Source organism: Accipiter gentilis, chromosome 6 (assembly GCF_929443795.1).
Source record: "Accipiter gentilis chromosome 6, bAccGen1.1, whole genome shotgun sequence".
Taxonomy (NCBI): domain Eukaryota; kingdom Metazoa; phylum Chordata; class Aves; order Accipitriformes; family Accipitridae; genus Astur; species Astur gentilis.
Genome location: NC_064885.1, coordinates 3,937,645 through 3,959,149, shown reverse-complemented (window position 1 = coordinate 3,959,149; position 21,505 = coordinate 3,937,645). Strand labels below are relative to the sequence as shown.

Sequence of the window (21,505 nt, the reverse complement as noted above, 5' to 3'; positions counted from 1 at the left end):
TTCTAAATTACAGCCAGTCTAAAATTATATCTTCCCCTAAAATAAAAGGTTAAAATTAGATGTAGTTGTTCTTGTGCTCATATCACTTCAGCAGGGTGGCTGTTCTGTGAAGGGGCATGTGAGAAACCAACACTTGATACGGAGTTTGTTTATAGCTTTAATTGTGTTCACAGGCTAGGTGCAGGGAATGGTTAATAATGTGAAAATATGATTCATTTTTAATTGGGTATTCAGTCATTTTTCCTTATGGTAAAGACTCTTCTGTTGTAAGAATTATACACATCAGCATGTTTTTAAGGATTTTAACTTCCTGATTTTTTTTACATGTGCCTGCCGTCTCTTTCTACTTGCACTGATGAATTTCCAAGCATAATTTATAGATAAAAAGATTATACTTTCTAGAAATTTCATAATACAGCATTTAAAGTAACTTATTTCTAAGCATTAGCAGTGTCTGAGTTGGGTGCCTTCAATCACTGAACTAAAACTTCTCTGAAGGCCTGTGAGTTCAAGAGTTCGAGGTTGTCTCATCGAAGGTATCAGAGTTGTGTAGATAGGGATTTCCAAACTCCCCTAAATTACTATTGCTAAAAAATAGATTTATGTTGAGTTGATCTTGATGACCAGATCTTGTCTTGTTTGATTTGTAAATTGTACAGATATTTCTAACAAATCGCATTCCAGCCTAACCACAGGCTCCTTCTGGTCGTCAGTAGTGGCGAGCAAATGTTTCTCACCCGAGTCAGCAGAATGTTTCTCAATTTCTTCTGTTAGCCCTTGTTAGTGCCTCCTGCAATTTAAAAGGGGGGGGGGAAAAAAAAAAAAAAATCATTGGAAGAGGTTGAGGGAAAGACAGTTGGTGTTCAGGATCTTACATGCCTTGAATTTCAGCGACTCTTCCTGGTTTGGCAAGCAGCGTGTCTACTAAATCGCCTGGGTTTAGTATTTGTTGTCTGGTATGACAGGGTTTGAAGTAGTTTTGCAAATGCCCTTTTCAAAGGTAGAGCTGCAGTTAGAGTCAAAGAGAGGATATCTTGGAGGCCCTCCTAAAGTGTTGAAATAAACTGAGCTATTGCAGAGAGGCAAAGCACTCGGAGTATTTACTGCGGCCCCACGTGGAGAAGGAGGAGGCGAGGGTGGAGGAGGTGTTATTTGTGAAGAGGACTAAAAAGTTGTATGAGAATTAATCCTTCTGGCGCAGGGAGGAGTACAGAGAAAACATCTGAGTGTATATTGACTGGGATTTTCCAAAGATGGCACCTAAAGCTCCTTTGAAGTAGGTTTCCTCTTCCATTTCGGAGTTAAACAGTCACTATTGCTAAACATAAAGCAAAATGGCACCTCTCTTACAAAACACCCAGCGACCCTCCCACTCTTCCTCCCCCCTCCGCCCATTGCAACCATGGTCCTGTTTAGCCAGCCATTGTTTTGAGGTGCTTGGTAACCATGGCTTTGTGAAAGTATAATGCTCTATGTGAGCTTTCAGAGCTAAGCTAGAACAAAAGCAGATGTCGGAGATGTTGCATGCAGCCTGCCAAGCTGCGAGACGTCGTCCATTTGACTAGCAGGACAGCTGGGCTCCGCTGCCAGAGGAGGACACAGGATTGTTCTGCTTTCCTTTGGCTCGCTCTGAGTTCCAATACTCCACACTTCATCACTCTAAATGAACCGTTTATGCTTTATTTCTTATTCCAGTTAAAATGTGGCTTCTGTGGGTTCCATAACTCCAACTTTTTTCCATTATAGAATTGTTTACATTGCAGTGGATGAATTATGTTCGACTGGCGTAGTCTTCAGGTGGCTCATGGGCCGTTTACAGCTGCTTTGTGAAATGCCTTTTTTTCCATTGGCGGCTACTTGTAAAATTTTTTCTTTTGCAGACGTTTGTTGAGACTGGGAGAGCTCTCTTAACAGGAGGCAATGTTTTGAGACCATTAAGCCATTTCAAGGATGGCAACTCTTGAGAAGCTGCTCATGGCAAGAAGCTCGTGCAGCAGTCCGCTGTTAGGCATTTTGTCATTGCTTGCTCTCCTGAGATTGTACGGTCTTCTTTACACACCCTGCGTGCAGTCAGAGAAGAAATGCTGGTAATGCCATCACTGAAACCTTGCAAGGGTGTGGGGCCCTCGCTATAGTAGCGACTAAATTTGTCTCTTACTATTATAAAGCTGAAACTAACAGTCTCCCATCGCAGCTGGCTGTAGTTACACTGTAGTGTGGTGCATCTTCCAAATTTTGTGGAACCGAAAACCATACTTCTTGATTCACACACCGTATCTCACTGCCTTGGCAACAACCTTACCCTTACTCTCAAGGGAACGTACGAAATGGTCATTTACAACTCAAGTATGGGGGGGGGGGGATTTTCTCCATGCAAATTTGCTCTTCAAGAGAATTTTATTGCCGATTTCTGCAGGTGAAAACCATTAATTTAAGGAAGATGGCTTGGGACCTTTTTTTGTCCCAAGGTAGCTGTCAGACTGGGGAGCAGCAAGCAGGGGGTGGGATTAAATACCCTAAGTTTCAGAGGACGATGGAAAAGGAGGTTCCCAGGTTTGCCATAAACGTACTTTACAGTTTTAGGAAAGTTTCAACTCACTTTAAGTCTGTCCTCGATGAGTAAAATAGAGATATGTTATTTGTTTAGATATGAAGCTGCTGGGGACAGGGGTGATCTTGCTGCAAGTACCAAAAAGGAGTTAGTTGCCATTGGAGCCTATAGAAATGTCAATAGTATACGTTATTAGTCATTGGTTCATTCATCCATTCTTTGTTCTCCCTTCCATATCAAAATCACTCTTGTGTGTCAATTTCTGGATCCTCTCTTTTTCAGTTTTACTTCAATGTACCTTTGTTTTTCTTTTTCTTCTCATTTATCATCTCAGCAGGCTGCGTCTATTTATTCATATAATCCAAAGTATACCAAAACACTTTGAATTAGTCTCCTGTAAAGTAACAAGGAATAAATAAAAGAACTTGCTTGGTATCGGAGCAGCTTGTCTTGCACCAGTTGCATGCCAGAAGAATGGTTTTATTTTGAATTGTTTACATATGACAACAGTAGTTGCAGCTGTCGTATAGAAAAATATAACTGGTATTTTTTTCAACATTCTTACTTCACTGCCACTAAAAAATTACAGTATCACTGTAACTGCGTAAGTCCAGTGCTCTGGTCTCTTTAGTGGGACCTGAAATGTTGACGTGAGTGAACCCAACTAAAATCTTCTTCCCAGCAAGTCTAGAAAAAGCAATGGAGCCTCACCTTTTGTGTGAGACCTGCTGTGGAATTTCACCCTTTAATGTGCAAATGAAGCCTGCAGGGTCCTCTGAATGTATCTCTGGCTCCTGCATTTCAAAGTGAGCTTTGGAAGCCTTGTGCAGGGGAATGGCTGTGCTGAGGTCTATCACACTTTCCTTCCTTATTCTGTAATGAATTTAGCTTTGATTTGGGTGGGGGGTATCAGGCTCCCTTATTGGTCTAATAAAACATGACTCATCTAAAGAAAAAACATAGAAGAAAATTGTTGACAAAATGGTTCCCAACGTGATGTCAAAATCTATCAAATAATAGCAGAAGTTGAGGTTCGTATAAATTGTTCTGCATGTAAAGAAAACTTTAGAGTTTATTTAAATCTGTGACTTTATGAAAAGACCTTAGTTTAACTCAGTACTTTTTTTTGTTTTCCTTCTTTCCCAGACAATGTTTCCCTGACCTTTTGCTAAGTGATTTCTTTTTTAGCTACAATGTCTAGTGTTCAGGCCATAGTCTATTTGAATTGCTTTCTCGCTCCTTTTGTATTAAAATAATGGCAATTTTTTCAGGATTTTAAAGTATGTAGCAGTTCAATTCTTGAATAGATTTTTATGCTAGTTTTATTTGGAGGTCTGTCTAAAAAAATCTTGTAAGATGGAGACTAGAAGGAGTTCAATTATATGGCATTTAAATAATGTTTGTTTGGAATTGTATTTCAAACAGTTTTTAGCAAACAGCAGTAAGGTCACTTTCTTGTATATGCAGAAAAACTGACGCAAATTAAGCAACTGGTTTATGGAGAAATATCCCAAAGTTAAGAAGGTCCGCTGTTAAGGTGTCATAAAGTCCCAGTCATTAAAAAAAAAATTAACATAAAATTTAAATGCCTCCATACTCTAAAAGCAACAGTAGGGAAAACACCTGCTCTAATAAAGCTGTAGGTCATAAATGCCTTGAGGAGAACGTTGTAAAGTTTTGAAATTTTTCCTGTTTTTTACAAAGCGAGGATTCTTATTTCACCTTGGCAACCTCATACTACTGTACAATGGCATGGCAAAAGCTGAAGGGCTCCTTAGCATTTTTTAGTGGATCACAAGAAGGATTTTTCTTTTTTTGAAAGAGCATTAATAGCTCAACATTGCACTTCAGATGGTCTAAAAAAAAAAAAAAAAAAAACACCCCAAAAACACAAACCCCAACATTTTACATATATAACATTATTAATGGCCAAAGTGAGAAACACTAAGTTTTAGCCTAAGCTCCTTTCATCAGGGACAAATGTGGGGTTTGAATTTTAACTTTTTATTATAACTAACATAAAATGCATTTGAAATCACTTGTGTTTTTTCAGGGTCCACACATAGCATCAGTTACTCTTGCTGCATATGAATGTAACTCAGTTAATTTTCCTGAGCCTCCTTACCCGGATCAAATTATCTGTCCTGATGAGGAGACGACTGAAGGATCCATCTCTTTATGGGCTATCATCTCAAAAGTTAGGCTGGAGGCCTGCATGTGGGTAAGGTTTGGTTTATAAAACTTAAGCACTTTTAACTTATGCACTTAATTTCTGTGTCCAGCGATACAATTCCTGAATTAGCAAAATAGTGATGGCTTACACTGCCAAGAGTAGCATGTATGTTTGCAATGTGAACAGATGCCTTCCTGATCAACCTTCTTGCCCTGGATAATTTTAATGTCCTTTAAAGAGAAGTAATAGGGTATTACTGGGCTATCTTATCAACTGCAGTGTGGACTACTTTTCTAAATGCTAGCAGAGAATGCTCATGTACTTCAGAGCTGTTGATGTAAAAGGTAAGTTTCAGAAAGGGTATCTGCATCCCAAATGAACTTGCAGCTGTCAGGTCTTGCACTGCATGCAGTGAAGCAAGAAATAATTTCACAAATTTTGAGCCTGTAACTTGAGTGAAGTTGCAGTTACGGAGATGAAGGACTCGGGCCCTGATATCATAGCTGAAATGTTTTTCTGGGTTGCATCAATAGATTGGATTCAATAAAAGAGTATTATGTTGCACCTTTTTATGTATTTTATTTCTGTTTCTCTGCCTGTTTCCATCATAGCAAACTTTTCACTTAAAACAGGAAAAGCAGGGTAGCTTTTAAGTGAATCAGGATCTTAGGAAATGCTGTCATTGGAACTTCCTTTCCATTTTCCTTTTTTTGCCCTCTGCAGCTTTTTTATATAAGTTTGATTTTTGGAGGATTTTGGTCAGCTAAGATGTTTTTTTCATTACATGTAGATTATTTTGGATTGCAGTTTACACAGATGCATCTGCTGTGAACTGCATGCCAAATTAACTTTATTTTACTACTGACTTCCTGTTCTAGCAGATGATTTAATTATTAAATTCTTGGTTGTCCATTTCAAATGTAGAGAGAGGAAGTTCTGAAAATACATGGTATCTGATGTCTGCCCTTGTATTCCTTCTAATGATATGAAAAGATACATTAAGGCAACTTTGGTCACTACCACCGCTTTTAAAATTATCAGCAGCTGTGTTACTTACAAAAATTCCAGTTAGGTTGTATGCATTACAGACTAAAGTAATGTGTAGCACTACCAGCGTCACAATAGTAACAGAGAAATTGGACTTACAGCCCTCTCCAGAAGCAAAGTACATCTTAAATTTCACACTTTCTAATGAGGGGACAGAATTGCCTGAATGCTACATAAGTAGCTAAACATACGAGTACTTGTATAAGACCATAAATATAAGATTTCCTTTTATTTTCTTCCTCGTCCCCCTCTGCTTAAGTTTGTTTCATGGAGACTAGAGTAATAAAAATGGCATTTACAATGACGTTTCTAGGGTTGCAAAATAAAAATGTAGCTCAGGGTAAACATCCATTGCTTAATCCCCAGCATGTAAAATAACTGAACTATGATGAGAATTAAGTAGTTTAGAAATGAGTTAATAGAGTTGCAAGGATTGAAAGCTTGTATGCTTCTGAGCAGCCATGAGGGAGAACAAATAGTACCTTCAGCCTCTCATTTGAGCTGCGTTTCTTAGTTCAGGCTAGGGAAAAGACAAGGGAATAGGACCAAGCCGGAACGTTTGTATCCCACTCTTTCTCCCCCCTCTTTCTTTCTTCTCGCCTTCGAATTCATTGTCAGCTACCTTTTCACTGAACGCTGTCTCCACTAGATTTTCCCTTGGGAGCATCCTCTGTCTACCAGTGGTGTCTAGTGTAATGTTATGCTTTCTTGGAATGTTTCATGAGTACATAAACATTGCTTGCTAATTTCCTGTAAGCCAAATCAAGTTGGCAATTGCTGCTGCTTCTTCCAGTATGTTTCTTTTGTCCTAATTCCAGTTCACTTTTTATGGAAGCTGTTGAAGAAACTTATTTTTGATTCTGTCACTCTTAAACCAAATGTCCACTTAACAGGAAAGTTACAGTGACTTTCAGAAAGTGAAAAGGCTGATTATTGCAAGTCAAAACCTTAGTAAAAAAGAAATTTAATTTATTTAATTTTCTGCTTTTAAACTGTAATCAGGAATATTAAGTTTAATTCCTAATCTTGGTATGATTGAATGAGCTCACAAAATCTCTCTTTTTTTTTTTTCTTTTTCTTTTTTTTTTTTAACGGGATCAGCAACTTCTAATTAGATCTAAAACCTGAAGTTATGGCAAATACTGGATAAATGCAAGAGAAAAGGAATTATTAGATGTATACAGATGTGTTCCTAATGTGGCACTTGGAGCCCTGCGAAGAATATGTATAACACCACCACCAGCCTGTTTCCTTTAGACTTGTAAAGTGAAATTATGTTGAAAGGCTCCAAAGTGAAATCTGGCCAATCTCCTTGATTATTTGGAGGGAGACAGGAGGGTGGTAGCAATATAAGTTTTCATGTGAAATGCTGAAAGCAGGTCAGTCCCAGTGGGGACTTTGCAGACCTCTGACTATAAAGCTACCCAGACTAAGTATCCTGCAAGGTTTGAATGCGGGGATTTATCTGCACAAGGGATTTGATTCAGATCACAAAAACATCAGTGGCTGTTTCAGCCAACTTAAACCAGGTACAGTTTTTTCCAGAGATTAAAATCATTACTAGTCCCTTGCATGTCAGTGATAGCCGTTTTTGCTGATAATGAGTGTTACGAGGATTAAATATCACTGTATCTAAGGAATTATTAGGTGAAATGAAAATGATGCTTTTTTCAATCACTGTAAAAGTTGGCTCCACCAGTCCTGGCCTGCAGAAGGACTCAAAAACAATCTGCTAGGTGTATGCCAGTTTTCACAGCCTTTCATCCCACAGGGACAAGGAATTCAATAGTGCCCTACATTTTTAATGTGTTGCAGCTTTTTTTGTTTTTTACAAGAAATAAGGGGAAAGAATAAAAATGTTTAATTGCTCAGGATTAGCAGAACAGACGGCCTGTGTCCTGACCAGGATAAAATCTCTTTAAAAGACTCTTTCTAGTGGAGTAATTTCCCAGTTTCCTTTTCTGAATGTATTTGTGTAAAAGAATTTTGATTAGCATTTGCCTTTCCAATTTGTTGTTAGTCCAAGGAAGCTCCATGTAAAACTGGCATTCGAAGTTAAATGGTGAAAATGGACAGCTAATGTTACAAAAAGCAGTTAAATAGTTACTGGTTTGGATCCCTTAATTGCTTCTTTTTTTTTTAACACACTTAAGGAACCTATCTCCAGCAGACATGAAATCATATGATTTTTGTTGCACTTCTGAAATGTTTTGTAATAATGAGCATGTGACTTATCCAATTTAAAGAAAGTTCATGTCCAGTACACACATGCAAACCTCTTCCTCAGTTAACAAAATGAAGCCAAAGCAAATTGGCAGAGCCTGGAGCAGCAATGTGACTTTTTGTTCTTGCATCACCCTGAGAACATAACCTCAAGTTAATTTTTGTGAAACGTTGTTGCTACTGTTTTCAGGCTTATCTTCCCTTGTGCCAGAAATCCGCAGATTAATGAAGTTCAGCTTGTTGCACTCGTTTAAATTTTTTCTTCTGTGGAAAACAAGGGCATAAACATATGAGGCTGTGCACTTCATCTGCTTAAACTGAGAATTTAACAGTTTGGGTAACTGCAGAGAGCGGCGGTATTGAAAACCACAACCTGTTGATTTGGAATATCCACAGCAGCTGGAATTCTCCCTTGCTTGCAGCTGCACATAGAGCAGGAACAAAGGAAATTGAAAAGCTTTCGCATTGCTTCAAAGGAATAGAAAAGCATTTGTTACTCGCTACTGACCCTAAGAGAGAAAAGCCATCTGCACGTAGCTACATTTTAGCACTTTTGCAGCGCGGTGCCCAACTATCGTGCTATTTACCTGTCCCATATTTAAACCATTCTGAGTTTAGTCCGAGGTCCTGTTTCATTAGCCTCTGTTTATCCATATGTTCAGTCTTAGCTGTCTCTCTTTTCTTTTCTTTTTTTCCTCGGTTAAGCTAAAGTTGCATTTACCCACAAGATTGAAATGAGTCATTTGATGTCCTGAGAAAACAAATATAATTTTCCTGTGGTGAGAAAGCAACCATGCTTTCATCTCGGGTTCCCTTGGCTTGCTTTATTCCATCTAAAGGAGAGAGAAAACTCGAGATCAAGCTTTGCTTAACCTTATTTTCCTTGCTCATAGCTGTAGGAAAACTCGAGCCTGTTTTCTAACAAACACTCGCACAAAGTCTCATGACTGAACAAGTAAACTACTATGTGACGGCACCGGGGAGGAGTTCCCAGATTATTCTGAAGGCCGCTCAGGAGCGAGGGCTGTCACATGCCGGCGAATGTGTCTGGCATCATGCGGCGGGGTGAGATGGCAGCGCTGTGCTGAGTCAGGGATCGGGTCGGATAGCAGGGCCCCCGTCCCGGCTGGCTCTCCGGCTGCAGCGCGGCGACAAGCTCCAGCCTCCCCACCGCGCCAGGCGCAGCTGGCCACCGGCTGCGGAGCTCTGCCGGAGCTGGGCAACGCGCCACTCTGCAGGGCCCCACGGATGCACGGATCGTGTCGTTATGACCTCGCGGACCGCAGCTTGGGAGCCGCTGGCTTGCGAGCGTGATGGGCTGTGCCGAGAGAAGCTGAATTTGCTAAACAAGGGCAGGGGGAAAGCGGGGTTTCAAGGGAACAGCGTTATGTTTGAAATCGGGAGAAGTTTGACCTGGTGGGGGTAAAAGCAAGCTTCTCAAAGCAGCTGGCCTCATCAGTTCTAATCGTTTGAAATGTCTACGGGGCTGTGCTTATCACATGTTTCCTGTTTAAGAATAAACACAAAAATAAATCAGAATTATTCTTTTCCCAGGGTGCTGGCACAGCCATTGGAGAGCTGCCTCCATATTTTATGGCGAGGGCGGCCCGACTCTCTGGTGCTGAACCTGATGATGAAGAGTACCAGGAATTTGAGGAGATGCTGGAACATGCAGAGACTGCACAAGTAAGAACAGTGCAAAACAACAGAATTAATAAAACACAGAACAACTAGATGGAGTAAATAACCATTCCAATGAAATGGGAATGGGCCAAAAATCGGTTGGTGTGAGTTCACAAGGGACTTCCCAGGCATGGAAAAAGATCCTCCGCTGGGTAGAGATACCTCTGGTGATGGGAGGACAAGAATGCAGCTTGTCGAAGCACATACGCTAGTGCAGCCAAAGTATTTGCTACAAATAATACCACGTTTATTTAGACTTCCAAGAACAGCACAGTAAAGGTAGGGAGAAAGTGGGCTAACAAACCAGTGATAGAGGAAGTGCTGTTCTGTAACCATGGTTGTTATAACTGCATTTAAAGCCTTCCTGGGCCAGGAGATGATTCTCGGCCAGCTCATCCCCTTCAGGTAAGATTTGCCTGCCCTGCCACCAACGCCTTCAGGGGCCAGTGCGTGACCCATTCATCAGCCTGAGGAAACATATTTTTCCTGATGTGAAAATGCACCCAAACTGCTCTGAATCCCTTTTCGTTGCTCTTGTCATTTATTTTATTGATGGATTAAATACTGCTTGTGTTACAGCGTAGTTTGTAACTGATGCTGTACATCAGTCAGATATTATCGTAGGTAATTTTTCATTCAGGTCAGGAGTTTGCATCCTGTTCACAAGTTAATCATAGTGTTTTAGAAGAAATTAAACTTTTTATCCTCAAACTACTTGCCACTGAATTTCTCTTCTGTATTTTTCCTTCTTACCATGATTTGTCTGCCACTAAGTTGAAACAGGTCATGAGACTGCTATGAAAAAACCAGCAGATGCTATTTACCATGCACTGCTGTCTTTGAGCTGTTCTGCCAGGGTATTTACTTGATATAAATATATACTTCTTTTTCTTCCTTCTCTTCAAAAAATGGATGAAGCTTTTCTATGAAAAGAAGGTGGTTTGTCTGGAAATACTGAGTGCAATCTAGTAATTCTAACAGTAAACCCTGTGTTTCCTGAGATCCTCCCCCTACTAGAAAGTTCCAAAGGGTTTTTATGATATTGTAAATAGTAAATTCTTCTATTTCTTTTAAGATGCGAGGGGGGGTGGGGGGATCTGCATTGTCCTTTATTCTATCATCAGTCTTTGCTTTGCAAAATAATCTCTAACTGTTTAAAAATCAAGTCGTGTTGAAAAAAAAAAAAAAAAAAAAAAAAAAACAAAGCAAAAAAACAACCCAACGAAACCAGTCAAATGCATGACTCGAGAGCTGAAATGCTATCTGTGTTTACTGAAACTCTCCCAGCAAATTATATGCGTGTACAGTTGTGGGAGCAGCCAGAGTTGGTTTCCAGAATGCACAGTAAGATTCTTGGGAAGAAAATTTTTGCTAGAGAGCATTTTGTCAGGACAGGCCAAAATATAGCTAGCTGTATTGAATGCCCTTAGTAAACGAATGGCGTTATGTAATTAATTAAGAAAAATGATGGTGTTATTTACCAGTACTTTTGATTTTATTTTCTTGGCAATTGAATTTGGATTGAAGCATGTTGTTTTGTGGATGGATGGCCAGGAAAAAAAAAAATCCTTTTAAACTCCACTTGTGGTTTGGTTTCTATAAAACTCTTTTAACATGAGGCTTTGACAATCCGATTAAACTGTATTGCACTCATAAAACTGACAATTCAGTTTTTTCCATTTGCTAATATGACTTCCTTTTTGCTTTTGGCTTCAGTCATGTTTTTGCTAGATGTCTGTGGGAGACAGGATTGCCTTTTCCTATGACCTTGAGTAAATCCCAATCTTCAGCATAGCTTATCACTCTTTGTTCTGTAATTGCTATTCACGAGCAGTTATGATGTCTATTTTTAAATTGCTCAATAACAATTTTCATTACCTACAGCAGCTTCTCCCACTCTCCCACGTTGAAGCCTTATGCTTAAGAAAACACGGGGGATGTGACAAGTGTCTTATGCCATGGAGGCTACTACAAATGTTTGACGTCAAATGACAGGAGCCTGCTTTCAGCATAAAGGTCTCGCTTCATCCTGCCTTTTTGAAAGGCATGAAAATGGGTGTGTTAGATTTTGAAGAATAGCTTCCCCCTCTACTTCTGCTGAGCTGCTATATGCCTACAAGGCAAAGCCAAATGGTTTGACGTTTTTGCCTGCGTGTGTTTTGTTCAGAAAGCTCGTTGCTGCCGTTTCTCAAAAACAATGGTAATTTTGAGAAACAGATGAGGATCTTCTATGGTGAGAATAGGCTATGAATATAACATCCAGCCTGAAGGATCTGTGAGGGGGAATGTACTTGCTAGCTTGGCACTTTAAAAAACAACAAAAAAAGGAACCTAAAAGGACTAAACGGCAGAAAAGTTTAGTGCCTCGTTCAAAGTTACACAGAGTAAAATACTATTTACTTTAAAGAGTCTGTCGATGGATTTTTTTCTGTCATAAACCTCAGATCTAAGTGACCTGTCTCCTCCAGCGAGGTTTTGAGAAAACTCATTAGCCTGCAGACGACGTGCAAGTCTGCCTTGTACTTTCCATTAGCATCCTTCAGAAAAAGCCCCTCATTTTAAAGGAACACTCACTTCTCCCTCCTGTGCGTCCCTGCGTGTGCACGCCAGGGAGTTAGCCCCAGTTACATAAAGGGAGCGTCAGAGCTTCTCTTGTCTCGTGGCTGCTCTTATTAAAATCGAGCCACTTTGCCCTGGAGAAGGAGTGTGGTTTACAAGCAGGGCTCTTTTTTTCTCAGAGCTCCACACAATGCAGAGCCCAGCATGCTATAGGAACAGAGCAATTCGGTCGGATTTGTTAATACTTAAGGCAGTATTTAAAAATTAGGAATGTTTGAAATGGTATCTCAGTTGCTGTTAACTCTCTTCCAGTCGAATTCCAGAGCGAAGGAGGTTTTTTTTATCAGAGCTGCCCTTTTAGTCATGGGGAGTATCTCCAGTGCAGCCGTTCAAACCAACCTCTCAATTAGGGGAAGTGAATCTACTATTTAGTGCTGGGGCAGCACATTGGTAATAATACAGTGCAAGCATACTTTGGTAGTTTCATATCTACACGCACATGTGCAGGGACTCTCTTTTGCCCGTTTAATAGTTGCTGATTGTTAAGTGTTCTCATCTTTTCTCTGTCGTGCTGAAACCCTTAAAGCTGACGGAGGTTTCTGGTGAAAATGAAGCTTTTAATGCCAGCTTCCCTCAAGGTACTTAGTGATAATGCATAATGCGTGGGCTCTTGCTGTATCCTGGTACTCCTTGCTAGGAGGAAAAAAGTATTAATATCTTTGCTGTATATCTAATCCTTAATGACTGTAAGTGTTTGGATTCATTAAGTGGCATATTTTTAAGAACTAATGATTTACACATTGGGCTTTGCTTCTGTGCAGCATTGCTGCAGCCAAATTTCCATGTAAAAATATTTTCTAGTTGCCTATGTTACTATCAGCCACTGCTGTTTGTTTACTTTCCGAGCTGTGTCCTGCCTCTGGAAGAATACAAACTTGCAAAAGGGTTAAATCCATAGAAATGCTGAGATGCAGCAGGACTGGTTTGTAAATGATTGAGTGCCATCTGCACACTGAATGTCAGTTGTTGCTGGGACCTGTTTTTGACTCCACTGAACCTTTACTGGTTGTGGTTTGTCTGGCCATCACATGACTTCTCTGAAAATTCCCCCTCCCCTCCATTTCCAGTAAACTGTTTGAACAGGAGTGACTCAGACTGAAACCAGCTTCCCTGTAACCACAGGGCTTGTTAAAGAATTTGTCAACGTGGACTCAAGAGGGTTTGTATTAAACTAAGCTGCAACTGCTTCGGTTTGCGTTGCGTCAGGAGTTCCACCGAACAACTTCCTGCTCGCTCCGAGAGTCGGCTTCTTGTCTGCAAGGAGTTAAACTGATGAACTTTTGCGATAGTGACAGTTAGACACATGTTAAACCCATCTTCCCAGCATTTCTGAAAGGTCTGGTGCCTTGAGCTGGATTGCTTTTCCACATCTTCATGTGGGGTTTCTCTTTGCAGAAGCAGAACAAAGTAGGGTACCACACCCAGCCACGGTTACTCCGAGAACCCAGCACTGTGTTCTGACACGACACTGTGACTTCATTCAAATGGAATGATTAGGTTGAACTAATAAGCAAAATGTTACTTAATTAGCAGTGTAAAATAAGACGGCCAAATTAAAAATGGATCTCTCCCGTGATTAAGCTAACAGCTAGTATCTGATAAGTTCCTGCTTGAAAAGGATTCGCCGGCTGCTGGCTTCTTTAATCAAAAGGTTTTGAGCATATTCGGTACAAGAAAAAAGAAGTTCAAGCAGACCGCAAGCAGGTTTTTATAAAGCAGTTATCATAAAAATGGAAGTGGTAGAGTCACATACAATAACTGGAAAACCTTGAGTTCGTTTTTTTGGTTTTTTTTCCCTTTCCCAGAAATAACTTGTTTAAACCCAACATGAAATTCCGTTCATAATTTCTCTTGCTCCGTCTTCCAGTCACCCCCTTTCCTCATCAGCTTCCTCTCTTTATTAATTGTGCCGTACAAGAAGGAGATTGCTGGTGTTCGGTCTAGGCTGCCTGATGGGTGGCCACCAGGAGGCTTGTCTTCACACACTGCGTTCCTGAAGTTTGATGCCGGCGTTTGTTACTATATGTCGGGGAGGTATCTTACCCCATTTATCTGGGCACGTAGTTAAATGGAAATTCAAAACTAATCAAACCTTGAAGCTTCACTTTAGAAACTTCCCACGAATGCTATCGCTTGAGAGTGAGATGGCAAACTGGCAGTGAACCAACAGTAGAGTGTGGTGGGGTTTTTTTCCACAGGCAATATAATAAGCCATCAATAAGTAACAGCTTAGTTTTAAATTGTTCTCCAAAATTTCTGAGTTGAAACAAGCTTTGGAATGAAAGCTTTAAATAAGGGAACTTGTTATAGAGGAGTTCCTGAGAAAAGAGGTAGCAAAGAGTTAATATAGGCAGAGGGTAGACAATAGGAGCTATGAGTAACAAATGTGTAAGCCACCTCCTTGCTGGATTTCTTTGGACACTGGCAAGAGAATAGGGCAGTCTTGTGCCTGCATTGTTCTATTCATTTGCACACCTGCTTACAGATAAGGAAAAAACAGCAATGAGCATTACATTACCTCTACTAATGGTAATCTAGAGATGACTTTTTCACATTCTTCTTTGAAGGCTCTTTGTGATAAGGTCTGTTCCCTAAAACTCCTTTAGTCACCCTCCGTCATTTTAGTGTTTAGTGCGTAAAAACATGAATCGGAAATTATCGAGCCACTGAAGAAATCTGGATTACTTTGCAATATTTTCGCTCAATACTAGGATATTGGCTCAGAGGAATTTTTTCAGTAACGAATCTCTAACTTTACAACAGAAATGAATCTTTTCAGAAAGAATGTCGCCAAGTTTACTGGAAATCTTACAGCATGGATTTGCACTGTAGTTGTGAAGAAGCAGTTAGTTGAACTCTGCCATTGGATTTGCATGCCCTGTTCTATGTGTGTCGGGAATGCTCAACACCAGTTTCTAAAGGAGAAATTTGGTCCTAAATACTTGATATTTCACTCCCCTGTATTCTGAGAAAGACCAATAAATGATCAAAATTTGAGTCAGATAAGCTGCTTCAAAAATATTTTTTTTAGGGAGAGCCTTCAATAACTGCTAGAAATTAATTATGGTATCATAATCAAGAAAATGGCTACTTCCCGCCCCCCCCCCCCCGCTCCAGACACTGTTTAAATATCTGTGTTGTACAAGAGTCTGGTATGCAGACCACTTCTCTAAGCTGTCTGGGAACCTCTGCTACTTCTGAGGGAGAACAAGCGAGAGGTATGCTTAGCATGGCACATCTGCTGGCTAGGCTGAGCAGGAAGACTTGTGTGTGTAAAAGGATTTGTCAGCTGCGTAAGAAGTTGCTCACTTTTATTCTACAAGTATTTTTCTGTCCATGGGTTTTCTTCCTTAACTTAGAATTAAGTTCTCTGTGGAGGAACATTGTATTTTTTTTTCAGCGCTGGTGACTTTGGCTCTGATTTGGCAGAGATCAAAAAGGTCAATCTATTTGTCTGGTTATCAAAAATTGCTTCCTTTCTTGATGATGGTGGCTAAAGCAAAGCAATAACTTGCTTCAGTCCAGCAATCATGAGCCCTTCCTTCCAATGTCTGGATCTTAAACTGCCCGAAAATAGGACTCAATGATTTGTAATGGATTAAAAAAAATTGACAATATCCTGGAATTGCTCGTCACGCCACTATAACTCGGTCGGCAGACCTGTGGCCGCAATAACTAACTGCAGTTGTAGCTTTGAGATAAATGAGCACTCGCTGTGCAGCTGCAATGGTATTTTAGGCAGCCAGCACGTTGGTGGAAGCAATGCCAGCATACGCTTTCAACTGTAGAAGCAAAGGCTGGAGAGGTCAATGGCTGATGTGTGGGAACCAGAGTGATAGGATGTGCTTTTCCTTCATTCTTCTCTCTGTAGGTGGCTGCTAGGATCTCATTATGGAATCGCAGAAAAAAAATCATCTTGACAGGGACCTGAAGCAGTTTGTAGGCCAACTTTTTGCTCAGAGCGGTGTCACCTATGAGATCAGCTCAGGTTCCTCGGGGCACTGTCAAGTCTGGTCTTGAAGCCCTCCAGGACTGGAGACTGCACAACCTCTCTGGGTAATCCCTTCCTGCGTGACTGTCCCGACGGCCTCGCTGCTTCGCTGACATGCCAACCTGACAACTCTCTTCCATGAAAGAGATTGCAGGATCTGCTCGCTGCCAGATCTCCTACAAGATGTGAATAGAAAGTAGTTCTTTAGCAAGCAAAGAAATACTAAGTTTTATTTCATGCTTTCCTGCGCCACTATGAAATTGTAAAGTATCAAAGGGGATGTGTTGCTTCATGCTACTGCACGGACCTGAATTGAGGAGTAGAGGTGGCAGGGGATGTGGTTAAAAGGGGTAGTGCTTAATAGGACAGATTTGATAAGACTGAAAGGACGTGCTCCTTCCTCTTCCTTCAGACTGTTTCCTTTAATTGTGTCTTATTCTTTACAAAATTTCTTTATTCTTACGGTGTGAAGCAAAAGGACTTTTTACGTCGAAGTCTGAGAGCTTCCGTTCTAGTTGTGGAAAATGCTGGTATGAAGTTTGAGGGTGCCTACTAACTCGTTGAGCTCTATAATAGGTGTTCATTTTGGTATATCACTTCCGAACTTGAGCGTGGTGTTGGATTGTAAGTCTAAAATCTTGAAACTAAAGCTCCCGAGATGGAGTTTATTATGAAGTAGCATTTGCTAGTTCTTCCGCCAAGGTCTAGAGGAGAGGGAGAAGTGAGGGAAATAAAATGTTCTTACCGTGGTGCTGGTTAATGAAGTGAAGACAATACCTAGAAGTTCCTAAAGCTAATGGTCTGTTTAATCCAGAGCTGGTTGGGTTCCTTCCTACTTGTGTTAGTGGGAGCTCTTACTTGCCATATAATGGATCCATTACACTGAAGTTTCACACTTTTACTCCAAGACAGGTTAAAATTAAATGACCAAGGAAAGCAAAGCTTGCTGTTAGAATGAATGCTTCGGACTGTTACGCTCTGCTCCTCTACAGCTTGCAAAGCATTCAGCTCTGCATAGGTCTTTCTTTTCTAACATCAGTTTTAAAATCTGATTATAAGGACAATCGGTTTAACTGTATTTCCTATGGAAAAAACTTCAAATTTTCTGGCACAAGAACTAATTGTAGTTACTCATATGTCTGAGTTTACAGAGTCCCAAAGATGAGCATCTTTCTGATTATCTTTGTGGATTGCAGCATCACCCCTTAACATGCAACCAACCTCAAGAATTTGAGCACAAACAGATGTGGAAATAAATCTGTGCATTTCCTTCAACAGTTGGTATTTGGTATTCTTGTCCTCGGAAAGGCTAGTGGAAGAATTCACCTGTGTATTTGATTTCTTGTTGACTTGAGATTTGTATGTAGTACCTAGTGTATACTCATCCTTGCCTACAAATATTCTGAATAATGGCTTGAAGTCTTACTAGCTTTAAGTCCTCAGCTCTCTGACATAGTCTAATTAATGAGGTTTTGTAGGTACTGCTCTCTTGTCTTTCCACAGTTCTTTGGTAAAGCCTGTGAAGTCAAGGGCCCTGTTTCATTGCTGTTCAGTCTTCTCCATATTGTAGTTTCTAAAACGGTGTTTGCATTTTCAACATGGACGTATTTTTCTCTTGTAACTTTTCCATGATTGCCCTGTTCCTCTTCCAGAATTTAATGTCTCAGAAAACCCAGACTTCTTGTGAAGTGAAATTTATTTCCTTCCCAAGCTTAGAATTTGACCCAGTCCTCTTAATCTGGAATGTCTGTCCTATGCCTATCGTATGTAAATACCTTTTATCAAACTTCAGCGCTTGCTTAGATCTGCCACCTTCCCTTAGCTGCTTTCAGTAATCCTCGAAAGCCTTTTTTAACTTTGTCTTTTGACAGCCCAGTTTCCAAGACAGGACCTTTCTTTCCCAGAGTTTCGAGTGAGAAGTAAGTTTAAACCTTACCTCTCACACCCTCTTCTCTCCGGGCACCAAGATAGAAATATCCTCTTTTAGTTTGCCCCTTGTTTGTATTAAGCTGGAAGTATTTTTGAGAAAGCTAGAACAGAGATGCAGGGCCACAGCCCTTCCCACACACGTTTAAATGTTGAGAGTCATCGCAGCTGATGGAGTGGGAGATCGGTGCCACCATGAACCACTATCAAAATATTCCTGCAGGCAACTTACTGGAACCTTACTCATGAGATCTGTTACCTTTGATGTCTTGCAAGAGAGGTATGAAATGGTTTCGTCGGTCACTGAGTAATGAATTATTTGCAGTGATAGGCAATGACTATCAACTGTATCTTGATCTCTGTTCTCCTCATCGTAACTCCGGGTTGCTGTGTTGATCATTAAATGTCATTGCTGATCTACTGCTTTCTTAGCATGGATGTATGTTGTAACCTCGCAGCCTATAGGTAGCTATCCGACCTCTTTAAAACTGCTCTTCTGCAGTTAATATGTTATTTCAATGAGTTAATAATTCTTCCCAGTCCTCTGAAATTCTAGAATTCATTGCCTAACCACAAATGGTCATTCTCCCATAAGTTGTGTTTGATTCTATTGTGTTGTAATAGAAAGCCAGAAGAAACAAAATATTGTGCAGCTCATTTTTAACATAACTCAGATTTTTACATAAAAAGGAGCACTGTCTTTGTAGGCAGCTTTTTAAATGTGAAGGAATTTATAATTTTAATAATCTGGGATGGTAGCTTCATACATCATCTTCAATCTTTGGAAAAAAAAATGTTCTCTTCAGATTATTATCTGGATAAGTAAATGTTTCTAGTAAGAAACTACTATAACAATAGTATAAATTATACTCAAATCTTGAAGGATTGTCCACTTCTTCATCACATGCAAGTTACGCTTTCACCTCAGGGGAGCCTGCAGGCGGTAGGATGAATACTTACCTCTACAGCAACCGTGGTATTCTCCTTGTTCGTAGAGGACCATCAAGGTCCACACATTCACTTCAGATCCCTGTTTATGGCTTTGTATTTTTTTAGTGTTCATTCATGATCCTGTTTTCATTAGAGTAACAAATCCTGCATAATGCCTCCCAAGCCTTCCAGAAATTTATTTTGAACTTCTTAAGGCTACCATCCGCTAGGTAATTATTATCTTGCTTGAGCGATTGCATTAATACTCACGTCAGACTTTCCCCTGATCCTACATTAAGGCACTGGCTGTTCTTACTAGTAGAGAATGCATAGATTATGAACTTAAGATTGAATTTAGTCTCATATATTCCTTCCCTTCTTTACTGGCCTTCCTCTTTGGGCTGTATCCACCAATATTACCAATATATTTGTAAAGTGCGTGACGTGTTTACAGAAAAAAAAAATTGTGATAGAAGAAAAGTTTCTCTGGGTCTCAAATCATTCAAACTGCGGATCATATCTTTCAGAGATGGACAACTATCATCCCTGCTGCGTGCAAGGAAGAGTGGGTTTGTGATAGGGAGTCATGGTTTTCTTGATGCTCCTAAAAACTGATTGCAACTTCATGTTAGAAAATAAATTGTTATATTACAGACTCGTTATAGGCCCATCTGTGCAGTCTTTCAAGAAAATATCTTCTGTCGAAGTCTTATGGGTTGTTTCTCTAAGGACTGTGGGATTCAATCCAATGCTGATTATTCAGAACTCCTTGGTAACCATCAACTAGTTACTTGCTACGGATCCATCAACAATCTCTGCTCTTAGAGATTAAGAAAAAAGAGGCTTCACAATTTCAACACGAACAATAAATTGAGACCATTCTGTTTTCTGATAATAAATCAGTGTTACAGAAGGAAAAGAGTAAAAATTGATATTTTTTAAAATTATTTTTTTCTTGAGCTTGTTAACTAAATCTAGTTAGATGTTCTTTGCTCAAATACAGAAGAGCTTGTGCAACTTACTTTACAATAAAGGAGAAAGAAGAAGTAGAGATTAAATTATAAATGGAAACTAAATAAAAGAGAGGGATGGGACGAAGCCTTGTAGTTAAGACAAAATTGTCCATTCAGTCTTTCAAGAAGGAAGGCTTTTTTGTAGGAATAAACGGTCCATGTTAAGTTAGACTCAAAGCTGTACCGTAACGCATATTTAAAGGGGGAACATTGTGGTAAGTCTTAGTTAGCAGCAAAACATGTCATTTCTCTTTACTATCCCTTTAGGTTTGGAGGTTTGGGAGAGTTTTTTTGCTTTTGCAACATGTAGTAATGAAATGCTGGTATCAATAAAATGTGCCATTTTACCGAAGGCAGATATGAAGCAAGCTTCCCCAAGCCGCCAGCTGAGACTTGTGAATCAGTATTTCAGCACTGACCTTTTTATGCCTCTCATTTCCATTCCAGTTCTTGAGATCTGATGATTAACCCAATGAAGTAATGTTTAATCATTTAACCTTCCTTTGCCTGTATTGTAGCAGTCACAGGAAATCTATTTCCAAACCAAAAAAACAAATCATCTTTGAAAGGGACATAGTGAGCTAAAGTATCCTGAAATGTTATAGAGAATGAATCATATTAGCTGAGAGTCGAGTCCAGTCTAGATACTTTAATTTTGGGGGAAAATGTTTTGCCTGTAAGTAGCTGAACTTTTTATGTCTTTTTAATTTATTTTTTTTTAAGCAGTAAGTTAATGACAGTTGGTTTGCTTTTATTTCAAATGCTTAAAAAAGTAGAGAAAAGATTGTTCCCTGTGCGGGCTATATAACAGAAAAATTATATTGTGAAATAGGTAAAAGTTGTGAAACTGATGATTGTATTCTCTGAGAAATGAAACTTTTAAGGTTTTTTTATTATTGCAGATGTCGCAAAGATTTGACAAATGAAATTTAAGGAAGCAACCAAACAGAAGTATTTCTGAACTTGTTTTCATTAAAGTAAATGTTGAGACTGCAAATGCATAGTTTTATTGCAACCCTGATGTCTATATTACCGTGCAAATTATTCATGGCTATGATTACATTAGATCACAGAAAATAGGGGGGGAAAAACCCCTTAATTTATATCTTTTGGCTTATTTAGAAGGTCTGAAAAAGGAAGACAAATTAGAAGTTCTTGACTGAAATTTTTAGAACTTTAGCTGTGCTTTCCATGGAGTACTTTGTAATAGACAATGAATGTAAAAAAAAAATTAAAGAAGAAATAATCTGAGTAATAACTTAAAAGAAAAGAAATTATGAATTCATAAGGTGAGAAAAATTGCCCCAACGTTGGTTTGGGGTTTTTTTGGAGGCAGAAACTTGTTACAC

At 39.6% G+C, this 21,505-nt stretch overlaps 1 protein-coding gene across 3 annotated transcripts in view; it reads left to right on the top strand.

The window, feature by feature from the left end:
* The window catches only part of VMP1 (vacuole membrane protein 1), a 70,946-nt gene that overhangs the window by 24,868 nt on the left and 24,573 nt on the right, over positions 1-21,505 (top strand). For all 3 annotated transcript variants that reach the window (XM_049804055.1, XM_049804057.1, XM_049804056.1), the window contains 2 exons: positions 4,605-4,772; positions 9,549-9,680. In XM_049804055.1, coding sequence (XP_049660012.1) covers positions 4,605-4,772; positions 9,549-9,680 — 300 coding nt within the window. The remainder of the gene's footprint in view (positions 1-4,604; positions 4,773-9,548; positions 9,681-21,505) is intronic.